The sequence below is a fragment of the Protopterus annectens genome, chromosome 6.part0 (assembly GCF_019279795.1).
Source record: "Protopterus annectens isolate FY-2018-M chromosome 6.part0, PAN1.0, whole genome shotgun sequence".
Taxonomy (NCBI): Eukaryota; Metazoa; Chordata; order Ceratodontiformes; family Protopteridae; genus Protopterus; species Protopterus annectens.
Window position 1 is genome coordinate 1,849,524,440 of NC_056737.1, and position 19,293 is coordinate 1,849,543,732.

At 41.0% G+C, this 19,293-nt stretch overlaps 1 protein-coding gene across 4 annotated transcripts in view; it reads left to right on the forward strand.

Moving 5' to 3' along the window:
- Nucleotides 1–19,293, forward strand: part of MYO1B (myosin IB) — a 2,891,345-nt gene that overhangs the window by 1,915,871 nt on the left and 956,181 nt on the right. For all 4 annotated transcript variants that reach the window (XM_044075201.1, XM_044075202.1, XM_044075203.1 and 1 more), the window contains exon 12: nucleotides 6,555–6,641. In XM_044075201.1, the coding sequence (XP_043931136.1) occupies nucleotides 6,555–6,641 (87 nt within the window). The remainder of the gene's footprint in view (nucleotides 1–6,554; nucleotides 6,642–19,293) is intronic.

Below are 19,293 nucleotides of genomic sequence, written 5' to 3' on the forward strand. Positions count from 1 at the left end.
ATGCATTATGCTGAGCAACTAGCCTGAAGGTGTGGCTATCCTTAATGAATATGGACACGCCTCCACCTTTAGTGCTTCGGTCCAAGTTAGGTGGCCGAAAGGTGTATTATGAATTATAACCTGGTAATGCAGGGGTGCTCTCTGGAGCCTTGAACCAGGTCTCTGTCACTGCACAGATGTTAATGTTCTCCATTTTAAGGAGTGCCTCGAGTGAGTGCATTTTGAGGTTTAGACTTCTAGCATTGAGTAGCATTACCTTCATATTTTGCTTGCTTGTACCTTTTACGTTGGTGAATTTGTCATTTGAATCTTGCCTAAAAAAGGCACTATAGGGGTGGCAAGAGCCTTAGCCAGTATCCAGAATCCCAAGGGTGACAGGTGCAGGCCATCTCTGGCAAAGCATTGTGGTTTGTCGATCATGTCATCCCAGGCAGACAGATACTGGATCCCCTTAGAATGACACCAAAAGCTTAGCCAATTGTTGAAGTCAATCATTTTGTCCTTGTACTGTGGCATCATTCTGGGTGATGGCAGGAGGCTACTTAGGGCTAGGGTCATACCTGCCTGGGCTACAAGATCAGAAAGCACTTCCATGTCTCTTTTCATGTAGTCCAGGGAGGTACGTCTCAGGTCATTCATACCAACATGGACAATGACAGAGTCATATTTGTACTTGCTGTGGAGTTACCTGAGTGCATGTGTTATGTGGCGGATCCTGGCACCTGACAGGCAGCTGACAGTAACTTTCTCCTTGTTTAGCCTGGTGAGTGGAATGTCACTGTGCCTGACTATAGAGTCACCTATGACTAGAGTGTCGGGTACATTGTTATGCCTTATGGGCTGTGGTTGAGTGGCACACGAAGTTTGTGGGCTATGTGTCATTTGGGTTGTGTTGAGGGGTGGCGGTTGCTTGCGTTTCTGCTTTGGAGGTCCCTGTTGCTTGGGTGGATGTTTTTTGAGAGCCTCCGTGAATGTAGGTGTGTGTTTTGTGTTTCTATGTGTGTTTTGGTGGTGTAGGTTTTGAGGGACTATGTGATGAGTGTGGTGTGGTGCAAGTGTTTACCTTCTCCTCTTGACTGTCCAGTCCAGTCTTGGGTGAAGAGAACTTTGCTTCCAGTTTGGTTATATAAGTACATCTCTCACAGGTTGTAGTGTTGGGTGGTAAGAGGAGAGGGTTGTCTGTGTACATGAGGCAATTGCTGCATTGCCCCCAAGATGCCCAGATTCATCAGGTAGACAGGAGAAAACAACGGGAGCTGACCCTTAGACATGCCTGGATAGGTGCTTATTTATTAAGTACTAAAAACTGTTTTCCTCTAGTCAAGTGAGGAAAGTTGAGTGCTGTAGTAATTTGTAGCTTATTTAGTGCTTACAATGAGTTCTGAACAAGTGCTGAGCTCAAGGAAACAGATTTGAGTGCTGAAACTAGAAAACTGGCTAGTTCTAAGAAGCAAAATTAAGATAGAAGGCCTCCCTCCAACAGAGAAAGGCTTGGAGGCTCAGAAGCTTACAAAAGAGTCCTGGATACAGCAAATCTGCATCTGGACTAGACAACTTATAGGAAAGGCAGGAAACAAGCTTAGAAATTTTTTTTTTTTTGTAAAGTGGAAAGGGGAAAGGAGGAGCAGAAGCTAACTGGGTTGGCCTTCTCAAATGTTCTCTCTGGAATAGGTAGAAAGAGGTAATGACACTAGACAGGGAGGAGTGTCCCAGATCAGATTTACAGTAGGGGCAGGCAACTGCAAAGCCACCAAGTATAAAAACAGGATACCAAGAGGGAGGGAGGATGGGAAACAAAAATCAGAAAAACAAACCCAACCAGATGGTGAACAATTATAGAAAATTCTACTTAATACCTCACACACAGTGAGTAAAATAAAAGTGCTATAAATAACTCAGAAATAAGCAAAAAACAGGATACTTAATGTTATACATCTCTTATTCGTTAGCTCAGAGCCCTTCCTCTGACTTCCTCCGATTAGCTCAGTGTGAAATGGCAGAAACACTCACAAGTTAACTTCTAAGTAACAAAGTTGAAACCTGAAACAACTTTAAAAAAAGCTTGAAAGAACCAATTCTGTATCTTATGTTCTTGTTGTAGCTTTTCTCCCCAGGCCTCCACTGAAAATGGGCTCTTTTAGGCCCAGTGGACTTTCCCGGTAAACAAATGCAACAAAATAAATAAATAAATAAATTATTTCAGGGAACAGGATGCCACATAAGGTAAGCTGCTTAATATGTTTGATGGTCACAGGCTGTACTTGTAAGAACCTTGCTGATATATGGCCTTAGGCAGCCATACTTACTGTCACAGGGTATAATTTTCTGAAAAAGAAATAAGTTTTGTGTCAAGGGCCAGTGCTACTGCTACAGTTTTGAGGAGGTATGCCTGGGTACGTGACCAAAAGTTTGGTGATGAGGTAAAGTCTGAGATTTTAAACCCTATTGTAGATAAGGAGGTTTTGTTTGGCCCATCTGCTACTTGGGGTCCTCAAAGAATTTGATAAGATTGAAATTAATTCAGGGAGTTTCTGAGATTTTTCAAGTGCCCATTACAAATCTCACAAATCCTCTTCTCCCTTTAACAAAAAAAATGCATTCCTTCTGTTGGCAGACAGGGAAAAAGTAGATAGCAGTAGGAAAACAAGAAAAATCAGAGATCCTTTCAGGAAAAAGGGACAGTCTAGTCTTCCAGATTGACTATAGCAACATCCTTCCCCCCTCCATTCCTCTCCTCTCTCTCTCTGAATCTGTCCCAGAAACTGGCTGTCAGTCTTCTGCTGTGGCACACATTGTATCAGACTAATGGGTAATAAAAGTGTTTCAGGATGGTTACAGTTGGCACTGGATGCATATACCTCTTTTCAAGAGATTCCATCCCATCTTTCAAACTAGAGTTATTTCCTCAGGTTCTTTCAAAGGTTGCCGACCTTAGGATTCAAACAACCAGTGTCATTAGATCAAAGATGGAAAGGCTTCTACTCTCGAATGTTTCTAGTTCAAAAGAAGTAGCTTTCTTGGAGACCAGTTCTAGATCTTTCTCAAGCTGTTTGTGAAGGTATCAAATTTCCGTACTTACATATTATCGCAACCACATTTGGAGCAGGAGAAATGGCTCATTTCCAAGCCCTACTCCTGCTGAACAGATGTTGTCAGAGTTACTTGGGAAGTGTGGCACCTACTCGTTTATAAAACTGAGTACATTTTTACTTCCCTGTGTAAGACTGCTGTATTTTAAAAATTATGCGTACAAGGTATGACAGTTGCAGTTGTCCGCATGGGGCACCCTGAAGCTTGAGGTTAATTCATCTGCTACTGTTCTACTCACAAGTGCATTGCAGCAAAACCAGCAAAACCCGCTGCTGTTGGGCACCGGTAATGTTAAATGCTAGTTTTATTGTACAATTGGGAACCATCGTTTGTTTTTAAAAGGGCACTCCTCATGTGAGTTGTGTGTTTACAATGAGTCTGCACATATAAGGTTAAGTACCTCTGTTGCATTGTGTCCCACTGTCCCTCCTTAGCTATCTGCAGTTACCAGCTGAGACTTAAATATTTGAGGGAGACAACCAGATGTGTGTTTGGACTTTGTGCGTGATTTGGGGAAAATCACTGAAATGGTATGGCTAGAAACAAGGTTTTCTTAAGTAAAAGTCCCTGCTTACTCATTCCTGACTGATTATTGCCTTCGGACATGACAGTTGAAAATCATTGGTAAAGGACGCTTCCCGGGGGAGAGGCATTTTCCCTTATCCCTCTTCAGGGCTCACAAGCATTGTCACAGAATAGTAGTTAGGCATTTACACACCCCATTTGAGGTTAACATTAAACGTTTCTCCAAAACATCGCAAAATATCCCAGGCTTGCAGTGTGGTTGCGATAATACATAAGTACCCAAATTTCAAAGTGTTGATCCTACGTAGTCTGTTATCTGGTATTCTTATTTTGATTTTTATGGTAACATTAGATCTAAGAAATGTTTATCACATCCTCATAACCACAGGCTTCAGGTAATTTCCTAGATTCTGTGTCTGGTTCACATTATGACTTTTCTGCAGTACTCCTTGGGTTATCTACAGCTCCAAGAGTGTTTACGAATTGTCAAGATCCAGTGATAGCTAATTGCAGACTCCAAGGGATTCACATATTTCCTTACTTATCTTTTAGAGTCTCATGTTCTCCAGTTACCAATCTAGGCTTCCAGAAAAATATTCAAACATCCTCCTTGACTCTGTTATAGGGGATTGTGATTCTGGGCTTCCTACTAGATACTTTTGTGCAAATGGCTTTCTTTACCCAAGGAAAGTTGAATTTTTATCTGGGAACTAAATCAAACGTCCTAGATCCATGTATGTATGTATGTGTGTATATATATATATATATATATATATATATATATATATATATGTATGTATATATATATATATATATATATATATATATATACACATGTGCACATACACACACACACACACACACACACACGTGCGCGCGTGTGTGTGCGCACCCCCCCCCCCCTTAATTTGGTTTTACATTATTTGGTAAAACCCAACTTGGTCGGGGCTACGACCCCCCCCCCCCACACCCCCCTTAACTGTATATACTAAAACGAGGATCACATTACACTGGGGAAAATGACATATACCTTTGACTTGCCCTAGAGTAGTACTTGTCAGTGAAGTTTTAGGTGAAATGACATGTCGGTGAAATGAACTTTAGGTGATTTGGTCTCAGTGAAATGAATGTCAGTGAAATGGTCTATCAATGAAGTGATACGAATCCCTATATAGATATAGATATATATCTACGTAAAATTATCTAGCTGCGGTGGTGGTGCTGCGGTAGTGTTGTCGCCTCACAGTAAGACGTTGTCCTGTTCGATTTTCAGCTAAAGCGTCTTCTATGTTGAGACATGCGTGAATGGGTGTACCTTCATTGAAGGCTGTGCGTCAGAGCTGGCAACTCAGCACGTAAAAATCTACTGCCAATCATTAGCAGACAGGAGTTCTGCTGTGGCGACCCCTAACCAGGAAAAGCCGAAAGATGCAACATACTTAAAATTATATATAGGTTTACTGTTGATATTTTGAAACTGCATACGTCGATTGGTCATATGGCCGACCTGAAATCCTGAATCCGGAATGGCAAAAATGCAACCAGGTTGAAACTGAATACATCGACACCCATAGTTTGATGTGTTCATCATAGCTGGAGGTGATGTCAGTCACCAATCCTATGCAGCTTACCTCAGTGTGATATTACCTAGTCAACAGTACATGTATTTTACTATTTTGCAGGGGGACAAGCCGCCCTGTACCCCCACATCCCCTGCAAATTATATATACCAACTCCGAGATCACACTGCAGTGAGGAAATGGGTTAATTCCCTGTTCCTCACTGAACCGCGTACTCCGCGCACAATGCCGAACCCATTCTCTGTAGCAAAGGCGCTGTATTTTGAGTCAGCATTCTATCCGTTTGAAAACTGCCTTTCGATCACATGCCAGTCAACACCAGTCACTTTCAATATTCAGTACTACATATATATATATATATATATATATATATATATATATATACACACATATATATATATATATATATATATATATATATATATATATATATATATACACATACCCACACATAAACACATGTATATGTGTTGTTTTGTATTCATGTTTATTGTGGTTTTGTTTACAAGTAGTTCTTTATTGCAAAATAACTTACTGCTTTTAATACTGAACAAGTTGTATCCCAAAATTTACAAGCTGTTCCATGTAATATTGTTAGATGTTTTTTGATGAGGAGCATTTACAAACTTACTTTTTTTTCTTTTAATATTATCTGATCTTACGAAGATGCCGTTTTCATTCATCTGACTATACGTTTATTCCCTGTGAAGAAACTGGTGCAACTAGAATCAGTCAGCCTTCTGGCTGCAGTGCAGTCTGTGTTATGGTTGTACAGTTTTTAATTATACATTTAAGTACAGCATTTAACACAAAATCTGAATAATCATTTGGGTGGCACAGATGGATGGTTACTAGAACTGTGACTCAAAGCTCCAAGGGTTTAGGGTAGAAGAGTTAGCCCTGGCTTCTAGTCACTGTCTCTGTAGACTATAGATGTCCCCCCTTTAACCCTGTAGGTTTCATTAAGGTCCTGTGCTTTTCGTCCAAAGACCTTCTGGTTGTTTAGCTTCTGTAAACTATCCATGCAGATTACATTTGTTATGTCCTTGTGGCTTGAGTAGTGGCTGGAAGAGAGACAGAGGATTCTGTTTAGTTTAGTAAACAATTAGATAAAAAAATGTGATTTAAAAATATTCCAGTCTGAAAACTATTCTCACCAGCACACCAGGGTCTTGATTTCAGTCTCCAGTAAAATATTCTTTTGAAGCACAAAGAATGAGTATTTAGTGTTTTCAGAATGATGTTGCAATCTGTATTTTCTGAATTGAGTTGATGAGTATAAAATTATTCTTGCTTCAGTTTGTTCTTGATGCTAATGCATGGGCTCCCTTAAGCTAATATTTCCTTTTTTCTTTTAAGGCTTATTATGCTCGTGATGCTCTGGCAAAGAACTTGTATAGCAGACTGTTTTCATGGCTTGTGTACCGAATCAATGAGAGCATTAAGGTATTGTACTAAAAATAAAAGCAGATGTTATTTCATGTAACTTGAACCATATGTTTGACAGTAGGCTAACTGCTCAGCTGTTTTGATTACTGAGTTATGAAACTTTCTGGTTAGCAAACAATCTTACATTCTTCATGTATTCATGTTTGCTTTGAGAATATTATGTGTGCTGTTCCCTAGATGATATTTTTCATAAGTTTAGCAAGATATTAATGCTTACTGTTCCCTAGATGATTAAGTTAAGAATTACTGTAATTTATCCAAACATTTAGCTAAGGATGTTATTACAACATTGAAGTACTCATGAATTAGTAAATAAATAATTAGAGGATACAACATATTTCATCTTATATGTTCATAGGTTCATTGGATGATACTAGGCTATTGGCCCAGAGGCCCTTATAAGCAGAGCCAAGAATTTTGCCCATGTTCCCTCAAAGTCAGCACCTGTTTCCCCTGTCCCAACAGGGCCACAGGTGGGATCCCAGGGGTGTATTTTCTGATGTTCTTCGTGTTTTACTGTTGCAGTCATTACATTTGTGTAATCTGCTGGCAGGTTGCTCTCAGTCGGCCTGATTAACAAAGTCTTGGGTCCTGTGTCAGTTGCTGTCCCTTCTTCCATGACGTCAGGTTGTCAGGGGTATAAAACATGCAGCCGACGCAATTACATCAGTCTTTCCTGCCACGCGGTGCCCGAAGCAGAAGCAGTTCGCAAGTGCCAGTCGGCCGACTCCTAAAATTTTCGTTTTCAAGTTTCAGAACCAAAGTCTTCAACTAAAAGCTAAGTACCCCATTGGGGAAACTTTTTCTTGCTCCTTACCGATGTCAGTAAAAGTTAATAATTGTATTACTTATGGGAAGCAAATACCTCATAAGGATTTTCATCTGTACTGTATTCCTTGTTTAGGCCCTGACCACGACGTATCTTGCTGTCGGTTTTGTGCTTTATTTAATCAGCGCACTATCCGTCGTCGGTACATTTTTGCTTCTAAATATTTCGATTATTGGTTTAATTATCCAGAAATGATGTCAGCTAGCCATCTGACTACCGGAATACCGAAAAAATGCAAAGGAAAAGACAGAGACAGGCCGTTGAGGTCCAAAACTGCCGACGACGCTTCTCCTAAGCCAGTCTCCAGTTCGCCGGTACTCAGTGAGGCGCTTTCGCAGCCCCTGATACCCACTACTTCTGATTCGCAGGCCTCTACTGAGACCCATTCGGAGTCTGGTATGCCGCGAGATGCTTCACCTATGGAACTTGCAGATGTCTCTACCTTGGATGGGTCCGGAGCTGCTATGCAGGTACCGGCTTCTGTGGGTGTATTCAGGCCTACAGACTTGCATATTAAACCGATCCACCTTCAATACTAAGGCCTAAATCTTGATCTGTGTCTAAAAAAACCGACGCCCAGTCCACATGCTCAGGCCCCTATGCCTACCCCCCCCCCCCTTCTAAGAGGCCTAGGGATGAACTTGCCTATGAATCTTTTGAACAGGATTCTATTTCTTCTGACTCTTCTAATGACCTGGATTTGTCCATATGTACTTATGAGGACTCTGATGTAGAGGATTCCATTCCCTCTGCTTCTCCCCTTGAGGACTTTTCTTTTGGGGAAACTTTACATACCTTACGGGAGCATTTCCACTGTGAAAGTCAGGATTTTTTCTGAATCCAAAAAGAGGCTTAGGGATTTCCTTCTTCTTCCTCAGCATGGGTCTTTGGCTATACCTCCTGTACTAGACATTGTTGATGATGTTTTTTCGGAATCCAGTATGGCTCCTGATTCACTGCCTCCGGCCCCTAGTAAACCAGACAGATACTACAGGGTTCCTCAGTCCCACAAATTCCTTTTCAAAAATCCTGTTGCGGACCCTGAAACCATTTCTCAGGGGCCCAAGGGCATTAAGGCTTCTACTGCTAAAAATCCTACCCCTTCTGATAGAGACCCCAGGGCGCTGGATAGATGGGGTAAAAAGGTTTATACTTCTGCAACCTTGGCAATCAGGGATTTAAACTGTCAATTCCATATGCTAAAATATCAACAGCATATCATGGGACTGCTTAAACAGAAAATTATGTTGATTTCTGACTGTGTGGAAAATAAGGATTTACAGGATTTATTGCATTCAGCTGAACAAGTTGGAAAACTTACTTTGCAATGTGGTTTTGATTCTTTGGAGGCCTCTTGCAGGGCTGCTGTTACTGGGTCTTTGCTTAGAAGGCATGCTTGGCTTAAGTAGCAATCTTTGCCAGATCATGTTAAAGCAAAATTGTTGGATGCTCCTATGCAGCAGGACCGTCTGTTTGGCAATAAGGCTGAAGAAGTTCTAAAAAAGATGGAAGATAAAGCTAAATCTATGCAAACTGTGAAAGATTTCTTACAAGCACAACTTCCAAGATTTAGTAGGCTCTGGCCTACTAAGAACTGGTCCTTTCCAGCTCCTTCCAGAGCTACTCAAGCCAAACCCAGACACTCTAAAAGCACCAGGTTTCAGTCTCAAGGGACTTTCAGAACTAAGCAATGGAGTGCTTCCACTTCCAAATCTGGAAATAACAAGACACCACCCTATGGTAAACAGTCTCAATGACTTTCCTTTAAAATTACCAAGCACTTACCTCCCAGCTGCCCCTTTGGGGGAAAACTGGCTCTTCATGCAAAAAACTGGCAACTTATAACCCAGGACAAATGGGTTTTAAATATAGTGTCCCAGGGATACAGATTTCATTTCCACACGTTGCCAATTCCAAACAGGTGGCCAGACCTGCCCCCAAATCAGTGGGCAGAGGCTCAGAAGCAAGTACTTTCCCTCCTAAATATGGGGGCTATTCAGCTAGTACCAGAAGAGGAAAAGGGACAAGGTTTCTATTCCAGACCTTTCCTTGTACCCAGAAAAGACAAATCATGGCGTCCAATTCTGGACATGTCTACTCTAAACACCTTTCTGGACATTCCAAAATTCAAGATGCTGACTCTTCACCAGTTACTTCCTATGCTAGGCAAGGATGCCTGGTTGGCAACTCTAGATTTAAAAGAGGCTTACCTGCATATCCCAATCAGGGAATCTTGCAGAAGATACCTACTCCTCAAAGCAGGCTACTTGCATTATCAGTTTTCTGCACTGCCCTTTGACTTGTCTACTGCACCCATGGTATTCACAAAGTGCCTGGCTCCAGTAATTGCATTTTGCAGGCAAAGAAATATTCAAATATATCCATACCTGGACAATTGTCTAATTCAGGCAGAAAACCAGGCCATTCTTCTAAAACATCTGGAATTTGTAAAAAGGGTTCTAACTTGTCTAAGGTACACCATAAACGAAAAGAAATCACAATTGGTACCCTCTCAAAAAGTTACTTTCCTGGGTGCAAGCTTGAATACAACTGCCCAGATGGCTTTCCTTACGCCAGAAAAGCAAATTCATTTGGTGACTTACTTCAAACAGGTGGCCACAAAAACCCTGCTATATGCAAGACAAATTCTGCAAGCCTTGGGGTTCATGGCCTCCTGCGTTCTTCTAATTCCATATGCAGGACTGAATATGAGGAAACTTCAGTGGTACTTAAAAAGTTTATGGAGTCAACATTGTCACAGCCTGGAAACAATGACTCCTATCATACCTTGCCTGCACCTAGAGTTCCTATGGTGGGCAGAGGCCTGCCACCAAAACAAGGGACTGCTATTCACACCACCACCTGCCCCCCAAACCCTAACTACAGACGCATCAGACTTTGCATGGGGTCTCATCTGGCAGGGAAGTGTATTCAGGGCAAATGGAGCCCAAATCAAATGTACCTTCATATCAATCAAAAAGAAATGCTAGCTGTACAGAATGCACTGACAGCCTTCAAGGACTACCTTCATCCAGGACAACTAATGGTAAAGATGGACAACACCACGGTTATGTGGTACATAAACAAGCAGGGGGGTACACATTCCTACCCCCTCTGCAGACTAGCCATGGCATTGTGGAACACGGCCTTGAGCTACCAAGTACAACTACAAGCTCAATTCCTGCCAGGAAAGCTGAATACTCTGGCAGACGAACTAAGCAGAAATCTCATGGACCCACACAAATGGAAACTGGAACCACAGACTTTCAACATGTTGACACGTAAATGGGGGAACCCAGACATAGATCTTTTTGCCTCACCCCAGAACTACCAGTTGAACAAATTTTGCACAAGAACTCCCCACAAAAAAGCCTGGAAAGCGGATGCTCTGTCCTTCAGCTGGAAAAACTATCAGTTTATGCCTTTCCCCCTCTGCCTCTGCTCTCCAAAGTTCTACTAAAAGTCAAACAGGACAAACCAAAAATGATTTTGATTGCTCCAGACTGGCCTAGCCAACACTGGTACCCACTCCTGTGCAGTGTGTCACAAATTTCTCCATGGCACCTTCCTCAGACACCTTCCTTACTGCCTCAGCAGGAGAACCAAATTCTGCAACCTCAGCTCCAAACTGCAAACACTGAATCTTGCAGCTTGGCTAATCATTTAAATTCCCCCATAGCATCCCTCAGCAAACCTGTGATGGATGTAATTTTGGAGGCGAGAAGACCTAGTACTAGAAAATCTTATGCTGACAAATGGAAAAGATTCTGTGCCTGGAATCAATCTCAAGGGATGAGCACAGCATTGCCCAATTTACCTCAGATTCTGCAATACTTAACTGAGATGCTTCACAAGGGCCTGTCTTTTTCCTCCATAAAAATCCATGCCTCAGCCATTTCAGCTCATTACAACACAGAACCCCCCCCCCCTTAATCATCCTTTGCTAAAGCAGTATCTCAGAGGGGCCAAAAACTTGACACCACCCAGGAGAGCTCCAACCCCTGCCTGGGACCTTAAGTTTGTATTGGAGAAACTCACTCTACCTCCTTTCGAGCTAGCTGCTACTGCAGACTTAAAATCTCTTTCCTAGAAAACAGCCTTCCTTTTAGCAATCACTTCAGCTAGAAGGATATCTGAATTACAGTTCCTTATGGCAGTAGAGCCTTTCATCATCTTTCATGCGAACAGGGTGTCACTCAGGACCAATCCATCCTTCATGCCCAAGGTGGTATCCAGTGTGGCTCTTAATCAATCCATTCATTTGCCAACTTTCTTTCCCAATCCACAGAACAAGAGGGAGCGGATTCTGCATTCATTGGATGTACATAGACAACTTAGATTCTACTTAGACAGGACTAAATCTCGAAGAAAATCTGAACAACTACTGGTAGCATTTGCTGCAGGTGCAGAGGGGAAGGCTATTTCAAAGCAAACCATTTCTAAATGGATAAGCCATTGTATTCATTTCTGCTATGAGCACCATGGAAAACCTATCCCCCAGGGAATCAGATCTCATTCCACCAGGGATGTATCTACTTCTACAGCCTTTCTCAGAGGTGTTCCTACCAGGGATATTCTGGAAGCTGCTACCTGGAGTTCAGTTCATACTTTCACCAAGCATTATCACTTAGCAATTTTCTCTAAATCCAGAGCTGGCTTTGCCAATGCTGTTTTGCAGGGTCTTATAGCTGGTCCTAATGCTGTATAAATCCATCCTCCCAACCATAGCTTTGGGAATCTACCCAAATGTAAATGACTGCAACAGTGAAACACGAAGAACATAATACAGTTGTATACACTTACCATAAATGTAGATGTTCGAGTGTATTCACTGTTGCAGTCCTGGTTAGCCTCCCTCCAGCCCCCTGTTTTTCTCTTATTATACCTGTACTTTCTTTTACTATGCTTAAAAGCCTTTTTGGTGTATTTGCTTTTGTTTGGAGGTATATTTTTGTGTTTTTAATTACTTATATATTTTGCTCCACATTTGGGGGCCACGTGACATCTGGGGCAAGAAAAACTGATGTAATGGCGTTGGCTGCATGTTTTATACCCCTGATGTCATGGAAGAAGGGACAGCAACTGACGCAGGACCCAAGACTTTGTTAATCAGGCCGACTGAGGGCAACCTGCTAGCAGATAACCCAAATGTGATAACTGCAACAGTGAATACACTCGAATATCTACATTTATGGTAAGTGTACACAACTGTACTTTTCTTATCTAGCTGTCCAGGTTCCTCTTAAAGAGGGCTAGAGATATTTATTATTATTATTTATTTATTTTACATTTGTTTACCGGAATAGTCCGACTGGATACATGTCCATTTTCAGCGGAGGCCCGGGAAGAAAAGCTCCACATAGACAAACTTACATAGATTACACAGAAGTTAGCAAACAGTTATAAAAACAAAGTGATTATATACAACGGGTTAGTAGTGACTCACAATTCTCATGGACAAACAGTTAAAAGTAAGAGACATCAGATTGGAAGCAGAGCTTGGTGATGTAGTTACAAGGTGTGATAATTGCAGAATATGCTTTTACTTTATAACTTAATCAGGGTTGGTACATGGGCATAGCCAATTCACTTTAAGATACTGTTTGAGGTTTTTTTCGAAGAGACTTTTGATGGAGTTGGATATACTCTGCTTGACATGGAGAGGAAGTCTGTTCCACAGATGGGAGAGTCTTTGGAACACAAATCTGTCCCGCCATCAAGTTCTATTAATGTCACAGACCAGGTTGAGGCCTTGCCTGCAGGTTGTGCAACTGGAGTTTGAGTTACGGATATGCAGCAACTCCATCAAGGTTGAGTCTGAAATGGCCTTTTATGCCAGACACAGGTCACCTCTGAGCAGTCTGTATGAAACTGAGTAGAGGGACAGGGCTTTTAGCATGTCTGTATAGGATAGGTTTTTGAGACCCTGGAGTTTCCTGGTCAGGAACCTTTGTCGTCTCTCCATCTGCTGCATGTGCTTGGTAAGATACATGCCAAAGGGGGCACTGTACTCGATAATGGGTCTGATAAGGAAGGAGTACGGGGATGTTATGACCTCCTTGTTCCTGGATGAAATACCCTTATTTATGAGGTGGGCCATGTGGAAAGTCTTCCGTACAATGGAGGCAATGTGGTAGTCAAAAGTCAGGTTGCTGTCAACCTGGGTGCCCAAGTCCCTCACTACTAATTGCGTGCTTTTAGTACATTATTAATGTGATAATTAGTGGGGATGACATTTTCCCCAAAGGGGATAATGATTCATTTCTTGGCATTCAGTTTGATACCATGCTTCTGGCACCTGTCATTAGTTTGGGTAAGGTCCTCTTGGAGGATGTTCACATCACTAGGGGAATTTAAGACAGCGCCCTGCTTGCAGTCATCTACAAACTTGGCCAGCCACAGACCACAGGTTTTGGCTTGCACCTCAGAAAAATATATCGCAAACAATAGAGGCCCCAAGACTGATACTTGGGAGTACACTGCTCATTATGGGTCTACTACTAGAGGTGGTTTTCCCTACTTTGACTGAGTGGGATCTTGGGCTTTAGAGAAATTAGTTTTATGAGCCCTCAGGGATCATAGCTCTAAACTTTGCTCAAGAATCAGGGACAAATACCCCAAATCATGGTAATTTCTTATGTCTTACTCAAATTCACTTAAAAAGTTCATAGAATGGTTTTTGCATCAATTTATATTTTTTGAACAATAGGAAATGTGAAACTCTGTAATCTTTTGCGATTTACCAAAAAACAAAAAAAATTACAAGGACAGGTTAAAAATATTAGGCATAATTGTGGATGTTTTGCAAAATCTTGACCATGTGAGATGTATGCTGGGGAAAATATATTTTCTTGATAGCTACCCTAACTCAGTCAAATCCTGCCATCATAGCAATGTATTTTATGGCATAGTATTGTAATAATAATAATAATAAAACTTGGTTCATTTCTGGCTTTTTTTCAAGGATTTATTCATAACTGCTATGTTTGGTCATGCGGGCCTTAACCTCCTGATTAAACCTCCAGTGGCTGCAAATAAATTTCTGTATTACCACATATGGACCATGCGTTATTGCAGTACTATTTAACAGTAGACAAACATAAGCTCTTGAATGTCATCAGATGTTTTTTTTCTACTTTCATAAGCTGCATAATCCAGAAAGAATACTCACTAATCTGTCAGGTTCAAAGCTGTTATGATTTGAGGACTCCATTTTTAAAACCTTATGGTTGTGGTGGATTCTAGAAAATTACATAATTTTGGAAGTCATTTAACTGACACTGAGAACATTTGGCTACAAAATATGTCTGTCACATGATACATTTATTCTAAAAATATGGTACTAAAATGTTTGCCACATCTAAGTTATACTTTGGCAAGTTTGTCATGCGAGAATTAGATACCAGTTACTGTCATTAGGGGTAGTATATAATTTTCGAGTATGGGATGGGTGAGGCCAATCTGTAATAAATTGGATAAGTTATTTCATGCACAAAAAGGGAGATTGGCTAGGCTTAAAATGGCCCTTAAGGGCAGCTATCCTAGTACTTGTCTATGAACCTATGAGAAGAACCAAACTTATGTGTTTTATAAATCATAAATAATTATGGTATCTCATAATGTCCTTCATTTGACCACTTTTGCAGTATTACTTAATAATGGGAAATTCCTGCCAAGAATACCATACATTCAGTGTGCCAAAATGTGGGTGCCTTCCTCTCTTGCCATATACATGACCCATGCCCTTTGCATGATACTCTGTGCTGCTACGGGTCTATGTTTATCCTTCAATGACATTTGCATTGAATGGCTAAACCTTGTACCCTAGCCATCGAATGTTCATTCAGTGAATATACATTTCAGCAAACAGGACAGTAACTAGTTGGCCAACACTTCCCCGTCAGCCCTTTTCCTCACTGTAATGCGGTCTCTGAGTTGGTAGATGTAGTTAGGGGGTGTGGGGGGGGCAAAGCCCCCCACCTGGATAGGTTTGGAACGCTGTGGTGTGTGAGATAGGGAAATGTCCAACTAGTTACTTGCCCTTTTGAAAAAAATAATGTTTGCTGAATGAACATTTGATGGATAGAGTTTGATGTTTAGTCGTTTGATGTCATTGTCATTCGATGGCTGAACGTAGACCCATGTAGCTGCATAAAAGACGTACAAGTGAGAAGTTCCTCAGAACTTTATGGCTGCCAGCCTGTGAAGAAAGACTGGCTCTCACCTCAGTCTGTCAGGATTATGACCTGTGCCAGTTTCCATTCATTGTAGGTAGATAAGTTTCTGCATAGGAGACCCTTCCTGTTTTACTTATATCTTGATTAAAATTGAGCTATTTCATGTCTGCTAAGGAAGGAAAATGAGAATGAGGTCAGGTGATTTTATTTATTTATTTGACATTTGTTTACCAGGAAGGTCCATCTGGGTTACATAACCTGTTTTCAGTGGAGGCCCAGGGAGAAAAACTCCACATTTATGACTTGGTTACACATTTATACAGTTGGATTACCTATATGAAACTACACAGTTGCAAATTAGTGAACAAGCATGTACAGTTACTTATATAATACTAAAACATGTCATGCTAAACATTTAGAGTTTATGTACAGGAACAGGTCATATTAAACATTTACAGTTTACATACATTCACAGTTAGAAAATGTGGCTTCCTAGAGGTAAGAGTATATGCTTAGACTGTACTTGCTTATTATGAAAAAGATTGGAGTCAGTCAGTCTGACTGCTTAGACCTTTGTCAGTACAGGTAGAATGGCAGGGATGAGAATGTATTTAGTTGTTAGAAGATGACTTGGCTTCCAAACTGTTACTGATCTTATTAGTAGATTAATTTTAGAGGAGAGAAGTTAGTATATTATGAGGAGGTAATATAGAGGTGGTAATATAGATTCCTTATAAGGATAGTCACACTAAGTGTTTATTCTGCCTAGGCCTAGAACATAACTTTAGGGAGGGTTCTGTTTGCAAATCTTTCATCCCTAAGACTGTAATATGTCACGTAGCTTCTATAAAGATCTTCTTTGACAGCTAACTATCCGAGGAGCTAGGACAAGGTTGGTAGATCTCTGACTTGTCTCTCTCAGATGTCCCTCATCAGCCATGTAAAAAAGTTAAGAAACCTAAGCTGTGGGAAGATTCTGTTGACTGGTCAGAGTCTGAAGTCTCGTTTGCGGCACATGAGCCTGCAGACCATTCAGCTTCTTTCTCACTTTCTGTCTCTGCTCCTGCTGGTCAGATCCTTGTGGAGGCCAACAAGAAGCAGCTTTCAGGTACTTTCCCCCATGACTGGTCAGATGGATGATAAGCCCAAGAATGCGGAACCCTGGCTGGTGATCTCTTTGGGACCTTATGGCATACCACAAATAAGTGTTCAAGAGGGCTTCATGTGTACCATTATAGAGATAGATCAGGACTTCAAGAAAGCAAAAGATCTAGCATACCTTCCCTCTTGTTACTCGTTCTCCTTCTGATCCAGAACAGGAGTGATGCACTTTTTTGCAAAGGCTATTCAAAGCCCTTGTGTCTCTGACATCTTCACAGTTCCTTTCCACTCCTACTCTGTAATAAAGAAAGAGGGAGAATTCTTCAGAAGATGAGTAGTCAGCAGATTTAGATGTTAAATCTTTAGCTTATTTTTTCCAGATATAGTCCCCTAATGTATTTGAGTCAGAGGATGAGGACCCACTTTCTCCTGAATCTTCTTTAGAAGAATTGTCCTTTGGTGACACAATTTTAAAAATGATGCAGCTCTTTCACTTGGAAGCTAAACAGGTTTTTGAAGTACAATAGATAATACTGCCTATTAAACATGGATGTCCCAAAGCCTTCAGCTGTTCTTCCTGTACTGGATGCTTCACAAGGCACTTTTCTTTGCGTCCTTGACCCCCTGAGGCACAGCCACCAGCACCTAAAAAATCCTGATAGGTTTTATAAAGATCCAGATTCACATAAAAATTTGTACAAGAATCCTTCCTCAGACCCTTTATTGATTTCATTTGAATGAGACAAAGCTTTTAAGCTCCTTCCATCTGTAATTGCCCTGGGTAATAAGAAAAGTTGGAGTGTCGATAAGTATGGGAAGAAAGAGTACACCTCTACAACTGTTTCTTTCAGTGCTGTAAACTACCAATCCCACATGACCAGTTATCTCTGGTTTATTTTTGATAACATGAACAAAGTTATTTCTGATATTCCTGACTCTGACATTAAAACTACATTACAGTTTATTCTTGGTTCTGCTACACAAGATGCAGAATATTCAGTAAAGTGTGTCTGTGATGCTGCAGATACTTCTTGTAGGGTAGCAGCTACTGGTTCTATTTTAAGGGTACTCTTGGCTTTGCATGTAAATGCTAAGCTTCTAAATACCTTTTTGGACAAAGATAGTCTTTTTGGTCCAGCTTCTGCTGACATTTTCCATAAACTGCAAGAGAATGGGAAAAATCAGCAATATTTTAAACTGCTCTCTCTCCTTTGTACCAAATTTCCAGAGAAATTACCCATCTAAATCTCGACTGGTCTTCCATTAAAGCCAATAGCCACATCAAAAAAGAAAAAAAAAAATCCTGTAATAAAATGTGGCAGGAAACATCTAAAATGAGTTTCAAAGGACCTAAAGGATCGTTTGGTGAAAAGTTAAAATTTGCCTTCCTCCCTTCCATCTTGGCCTTTCTTTCAGGAAAACTCTTAGTGCCTTCCTCTTTGGAGCATGATAACATCAGACATCTGGGTGCTCAATATTATCCAGAATGTGTACAAACTCTTTTGGAGCCTGCCTCCATTTTCATCAGGACTTCCCCAAGTTCCCCCAAAACAACATTTAGTTTTGCCAATCTTACAAACGTTACTCCATCTGGGGACTATAAAATCTGTCCCATCTCACCAAAAAGGGCAATGGTTTTATTCCAGGTTATTCCATGTACCATGAAAAGAGGGAACATGGAGACTCATTTTGTACTTATCTGTCGTAAACACTTTCCTAAGATGCCCAAAATTCAAGATGTTAACTCTTCAAAGCCTACTGCCTGTGATTTTTTTCAGACCCCTTATCTTGGTTACCTTGGATCTGAAGGATGCCGGTTTTCACATTCCTATTCACCCAGATCACAAAAAATTCTTAAGATGCTGTGTTTTGGGATTTCATCTTCAGTTTTCTGTCTTGCTCTTTGGTCTGTGTTCTGCTGCTGGAGTATTTACAGAATGTTTAACCATAGTGGCAGCATTATGCAGTCTCCAAAGTATCAGCATCTACCCTTATTCATTCAGTGTTTTAAGTCAGGCTACTCCAGAGGGAAAAAAAACTTGCATAATTTACAGTGGATCTGCTTCTTCATCTAGGTTTTACTCTAAACCTGAAGAAATTCAGCCTCCAACCGTCTCAAAATGTAGTTTTCCTAGGATGTGAGCTGGATACTGCCTGCATGATGACCCTTTTTACCTCAGGTAATATCCAGTTTCTGGCTTCTTGCTTCTAGTCCCTTCTAACTTTAGAATTGAACTTTGCCAGAGAGACTGAGAACCCAGGGGTTCATGTCTTTAACAATACAGATAAATTCCATTTGCTAGACTCCACAAGAAGATTATATGGTGTCTCAAGTCTATTTGGGCACAACTTTACCACCCTCTGAACTTCCCAGTTCCTGTCTTGCCATTGGTGGAGTAACCAGATAACACTCAGCCCTGGAGTTCCCTTCCTGGTCCATGCTCCCAATCACAAAGTCTCAATGGATGCTTCATACCTAACTTTGTGAGCCTTTTCAGTGGGTACAAATATCCAGAGTATGGCCAAGACTAGACAGGTACAA